The sequence below is a fragment of the Pundamilia nyererei genome, unplaced genomic scaffold, assembly GCF_000239375.1.
Source record: "Pundamilia nyererei isolate P.nyererei 1_Seehausen unplaced genomic scaffold, PunNye1.0 scaffold00084, whole genome shotgun sequence".
Lineage (NCBI taxonomy): Eukaryota > Metazoa > Chordata > Actinopteri > Cichliformes > Cichlidae > Pundamilia > Pundamilia nyererei.
Window position 1 is genome coordinate 1,913,715 of NW_005187485.1, and position 6,204 is coordinate 1,919,918.

General features: G+C 40.2%; 1 protein-coding gene across 2 annotated transcripts in view; it reads right to left on the reverse strand.

Moving 5' to 3' along the window:
* Positions 1-1,573: 1,573 nt before the first annotated feature.
* Positions 1,574-6,204, reverse strand: part of LOC102215466 (solute carrier family 45 member 4-like) — a 9,879-nt gene continuing 5,248 nt past the window's right edge. The window contains exons 3-13 of one of the 2 annotated variants that reach the window (XM_013912220.1): positions 5,951-6,139; positions 5,673-5,852; positions 4,635-5,299; positions 4,414-4,524; positions 4,072-4,320; positions 3,852-3,971; positions 3,537-3,636; positions 3,377-3,457; positions 3,154-3,284; positions 2,724-2,792; positions 1,574-2,588 (exon numbers count right to left, since the gene is read on the reverse strand). In XM_013912220.1, coding sequence (XP_013767674.1) covers positions 2,277-2,588; positions 2,724-2,792; positions 3,154-3,284; positions 3,377-3,457; positions 3,537-3,636; positions 3,852-3,971; positions 4,072-4,320; positions 4,414-4,524; positions 4,635-5,299; positions 5,673-5,852; positions 5,951-6,139 — 2,207 coding nt within the window. In that variant the 3' untranslated portion in view covers positions 1,574-2,276. Of the gene's footprint in view, positions 2,589-2,723; positions 2,793-3,153; positions 3,285-3,376; positions 3,458-3,536; positions 3,637-3,851; positions 3,972-4,071; positions 4,321-4,413; positions 4,528-4,634; positions 5,300-5,672; positions 5,853-5,950; positions 6,140-6,204 lie in introns of both variants that reach the window. The other variant, XM_005738545.1, reaches the window with a different exon arrangement.

Here is a 6,204-nt window from a genome sequence, read left to right on the forward strand (position 1 = left end):
CATCTGTGCCCCGTGAGCGTGTGTTTTCCAAAGCTGGGGAAATGGTGTCAAAAAAACGCAATAGACTGAATGTAAAATGTAAAATGTAAAAATGTAAAAATGTACTGATGTAAAAACATTGGATAAACGTATTTTTCTGAATAGAAATTTATAATAAACGCTGAGTCAATTACATTTAAATGGGTAATATTACATTCACAATACTTTCATTTTAATTTTCACTTAATGTCATTCACAATATATTTTAAAGATGCCTACAATATTTGAAATGTAAAAGATATAAAATGATTCCATGGAAAGTACAATACCTTACAGAGTATACAAGTATGAGTAGGTCATTGAATCAGTGTCTGTTGTGAGTCTCAAGTAAGTTGCCTGCAATGATATTTAAGGTCCAGCAGGTGTCAGTATGGAGCAAAACAACAACACTGTGTCAACATAGTATCGATACAGTTTGGGGAATGTGCTGAAACGCTTCACGAGGCCTCGTCTACCCATCACTAGTAGGATGTTCTCAGATGAGGAGTTTATCAAAGAGTATTTGGTGGACTCTGCCTGGCTAATTAGCCCTGAGATAAAAGAAGCATTTGAAAATATGCAAATAGTAACAAGACAGATCAAGGACACTGTGAAAAATGTGAGGCTTTAGCCAGACAATTTTAACTTTTCACTTCAGTTCGGGATGAGCGCTGTTAGGTCCGCAGTGTCCCAGTTTCTCATCTTTGTACGTGGGATAACAAAAGAGTGTGAGATTACAAAGGAGCTGGCAGAAATGCACTCTATGAAAGGGACTGTGACAGGGAGTTACTTGTTCACGGAGGTAACTGCATGAATAGATAAGCTGGGGGCTGAATTGGGACAAACTGGCAGGTGTTAAAAGCGATGGCTGTCCAAATCTGAAAGGAAAAAACATCTGACTTTTGAATCAGATACAGTATAAAGTGAGAGAAATGAACCTAGAACTGAAATTGGCATTTTTTGCACTATTAAATACACCAGAAGGTGTTGTGTAAGTCACTGCTAAAAATTAACTATGCTGTTGATGTTTCGGCTAAAATAGCTAACTTCATCAGGGTAAGAGCGCTGACTCACTTTGTTACACTTTCACTTGAAGTCAGTGTGACTGCTGGATTTTTATTCTTTTATTCTTCAAAGAGGATAGCCTTCCACACATAAAGAGATGTTTTTTACAAACATTCTCAGTCCTGACGTTTAACAAATAAAGATAAACAACCTCTTTCAGCAATGATCACTTGTCTGCTTTCCTTCACATTTTTAACTCTGCCACGGAATCTGATTTTCATGAACTTACTCAAGTTCAAAACAGCCTAGATTTCGTTTGCAGAATTGAAAAACTGAGGATAAAATCTCAATGGTGCGACTAAAAAAAAATGCTTTCGTTCAAGTAAACACAAAAAAGTCTCCACAACTCTGAAAGTCTCTGTGTGGTCAACAACAGACACACATGATGCATTATGGAACCTCTCAGATGCCCAAAGAGAATTCCAATTATCTGCCAGAGACAATACTGACAACAACAGTTTTCACAAATGCAACAAACCTTATGCACACATGACAAAATACTGAGTGAGCTAAAGTGACCTATGTCTAAATGACAGAATCCCATTGCATTAAAGCCAGCAACATTAATATCTCAAGGCACTTCAGCAAAAAATTGGAAAATGTTTTCTGCATCTGTATTTAGCCTGCAGGTAATGCAGGAATACACATAATTTTTACAGCATCGTGATTGTCTATTAAGCAGTTATAGAACAGCTTCTATGATGTAAAGTGTCAGACATTACTTTACTCTGCAGCATCAGCATTCAGAAGAGAGACAGAAAGTGCCCTGTGTGCTTCTTAAATCCATTTTTCAATAAAGTTTGTTTCAGTAGTACCATCTAATTTACTTTCAACAGTCACAACAGATAGCTGTCATTTGTCTTTTGGTATTCTAATGGCTTCTTTAAATCTAAGCAGCTGGAAATTTATTTGCATTAGAGCTGAGGTAGTACGACAAATGAAACATATCAAAACTGAAATACTTATTTCTGTTAGTACACAAAGCAAATAATTGTTCCAGCTCAGCTCCACCTTGATATCTTAATATGGACCTAACTTTCTGCCATGTCTTTTTTTTCTTTTTCTGATCTTTCCTTCAGAAAGGTCCAGAATGTAAAATCTGTAAATCAGGTAGATGCATTTGGTAAAAACCTCACATCCTGTGATTTCTGCTTGATGAGCATAATCCTAAGCAAGTCTTTGTATGGTCATGCTCAGGTAGAAGAGTGGTTTTCCATCTTATTCAAACTCTCCGTTTCTGTATCTGTGTTTGTGAGTTTCAGCAGAGCCTGTGTCTGCTCACTGGTATTTTCTGCATTCTGGTCTTCTACTCCAGGAAAACCCACCGAATCCTCGTCCTGCTCTGAGCTGCTGGGCTCCAAATCAGGATAAATGAGAAGGAAACAAGCTGCAAGAAAGCCAAGGAAAGAACCTCCAGAGGCCACAATGGGAATGACACGCACACTGCCAACTGCCTCTACCACAGATCCAAGTGCTGATGCAACCAAAATCTGGCTGATGTAAACCTGAAAGAGGAAATACTGTAACCAGACTATTTACAAAAACCTAAACATGCCGTTTCACTTTTGAATGTTTCTCATTTTGCTCAGTGTAACCTGAATTTATGCATCAGGGTCAGCTTAATTTGGTACAGTACTTACCTGGCAGGTTAAAATAGCGCAATCAATCCCAAAACCTCTTCGAGTGTTTTCTGGGCTGTGGTTAATGTACTGAGAAAAGAAGCATGACAGGAAAGACTGTAACTATACTGAAACGACCGATGTTTCTAATTGAATAAATGGGGAAGAGGCTCAAAACAAATAGTAATTAATTAAAGTGGTTTAATTGAATTATTGCATTAACTGTTTAGAAACTATAAAAACTGGAGCCATTTATAGACACATCAATCATTTTCAAAAGTAATTGGGGATATTAACATAATTTTAAATATAAGGATTGTTTTTAATTTTTGTGATTTGACACTATATAAATAAAACTGAATTGAACTGAATTACAGCACATTTGGTCAAACAACCTCAGACTTGACCATAATGGTTTTAGTATGCACCAGGAACATAAGTGTGATCATACCTCTTTTATTTCATGGTACTGGCCAAGTAATGCATAGGGACAGTAGGAGATACTCATGGAGATGATGCCCATGGTACTGATCATCACCATCGCAACATAAACATTAGGGATGATTGCCATGACTGCAGTACCTAAGATGAGAGGGAATCCAATCCGTAAGTAACTTTACAGAGGCTAACAACATTTATACTCATATTTCAACTATTCTAATAAGTCAGCTCACCTACTGAGAATCCCAGAGTCCCAAGAATGTAGATGACCCTAATGCTGAGATCAAAATGATCCAGATACTTCTGAAGGATGGCTGGGTGGAGAAAAACTGTCATTCACTGAGTAGTTAGCTGAATAGTTCTATAAAAAAAATGAAGCTGTTTGAGTTTTACCAGAGCAGACAGCAGCAGTAGCAGCATAAACCACCAGTCCCCAGCAGCCCATCTGTACTCCTTTGTGATAATTTTGTAGCTCTGTGGAATTGGCTGGTGCCTTAAAGAAAAAAGAAAAAAAGTAGAAACACTGACGATTTGACTTCCACTGACATTTTAGTGCCTCATACTCATAAATTGTAAAATGTGCTAAGTCCACTGCACTACTGTGTGGTTTCCAAGGAATACAAAATACCAAATGATGTCAGGTAGTGCTTCAACAACAATACAGATAGGATTTGGAAGGTATCTGTATGTGTGTGCTTGTGTGTATACCTTGGGGTCTCCTTGGAAAATAACCTGCCCCATGAAATCTGTATAAAACACAGCTTCAGCTATAATGGAGAACCATGTGAGCAGGTGACACACACATAATCTCCAGAGCTGACTGGGCATCTAGAGTGAAAGTAATACAGGCAGTATTTATTACTGGAACATCAGTCATCTCTGTTGACATAATCCAGTGCTGTAGTAGGAGAATGAAGAAGAAATTCACCTTCAACATGGACAACCACAGCAGCCGTACACTCCCACCCTTGTCTGTTCCTCCCTCACTGCTTGAGCCCTCAGATGACACACTGCTGGCTGAAAGCTGCAACCGTCGTCTGTCTGTATGCCGCTGGATGATGCTTAAATCATTCAAACTTTGGGACGTGGTGATTGGCCGAGGGGTGAAATGTCCTGTGTGTCGCATTCGATGCCGTTGTGCTCCAACTCGACCATAATATGAAAAGGTAAATGAGGGCTGAAGAGACAAAACCCACCAAAATCAGTTTTTATACATCTGCAAAATAACCTATGTTGTCAATTAAAGATTAAACAATAAATTAAACCATACTTGTCTGTAGTAGGTGGGTCTGCCTGGCCGTGTACTGGATGTATGGTTTCCCGGCTTGGTGCCATGGGTTTTCATAACACTGGGGAACTCAGAACCATTGGCAGGTTTGGCCTGCTAGGACAGAAGAGAGAGGCAGTGTGGTACAAATTACTGTTTGTCTCAAAGTTACCATAAGCTAAAAAACAAACAAAAACCATATTTGATCACAGCAGCCATTTTACCAGTTTCAACTGGGAATCCTCTGAGCCCCAGTTGGTCTGCTGGAAGGACGGATGACCATTTGCTGAATCTTTAAGTTCAGATAAAACTGAACTTATAGGCGTCACGTCGGCAATCCCATCAGGAGGGGGTTGTGGTCCGAAAGAAGGTGGGGCTTCAGCACTGGAATCTGATAGTTTGAAAACATCTTCAAGCTCTTCTTGCATTTCAGGTTGAAAGTGTGTCTCTGGCAAGAAATTTTGTGTGTCTGGGTCAAGGTCTGCATCTAACTCAATTGTAGCATCTGGCATGGCTAAGACTGAATCACTTTTACTCCTTACTCGCTCCACAGCAAGAAAGTCAATTTCCACTTCCTTAGGATCTGATTCAGGGTCGTCTCTGGATCGAGCTCGAGCAGAAGCATCCTCTTCTGTAATTACATCCAGTGTGCGGCCAGCTGGCTTCAAAGATACCTGGCCAGTAGAATCCCCATTTTCTGTGTCTTTAACCTGGTTTGATGGACTGAAGGGCTGCTCAGGGATACTGAACATGTGCAGTGCGACAGAGATAATAAAGACGATGGCTGCAAACATGAAGAGAACCTGCTCCTGTGATTGAAATGCTTGGCCCAGAGCTGTGCCAGTCCAGTCTAGACCTCCAAGCATGTATCCTATTGCTCCACCAAGCCCTAAAGAGACAGGTATAAGGGGATTAGTGTAGCATTATTATTTGTAAATATGTATGGAGGGTTGTGCAACTGTAATCCTAACATTATGCATGCATTCAGATTTGATAATGTTCAGAACATTCGCTTTCTGCATCCATGTGAACATTCAAATTACACGGTCCATGTCTTTCCTCCACTGTGTCAAAGAGGTGAGCCTTCAACTTAGATTTCATTCTGGGAAAGAGGACGAAGTAGCTGTAGTATGCGTGGTGAACTGTGTGTTGATGTCCAGATATCTAAGAATGTTGACAGTCTGATCCCCGCTGAATGAATTCCTGGTTCACAGTCTTGTGAATGTTGAGAACGAAACCTCCAAAAATCTACATAGACTTACCAGCAGAGAATGCATGAATGTTCAGCGCAATATCTTGCTCATCTGTGTCTGCAACATCCAGCAGATAAGCTCTGATTGGTCCCTCTGAGGCATCAGCGCAGAAGTCCAGCACCACCACGCCCAGCACAGTAAGAACGATGCCGATAGTATGCTTATTGGGAGTGTCGCCGACGGAAAGGCCTGAAGAGAATACCACAAAATATACACAGACCGGATTTGCTGAACTGCATTTTTTATGATTTGTTAGCAGATTATCTCCCTTGAAGCCTTGCACTCACCTATTAATGAACCATTTAAAAACAGTGCCACTCCCAGCAGTACACCTACACAAAGACCCAGAATGAACGGTCTTCTCCTGCCCCATCGCAGGCTACAGCGGTCACTGGCTGTGCCAATCAGAGGTGTGAAGAGGAGACCCAGGATAGGACTGAGAAACCAGGTTAAACTGTAATACTTTTCAGGAAGACCTGGAAAATAAACACAATTGATTCATTCAAGTATTTTCAATTACACTAAAGCTAATATAAGAATT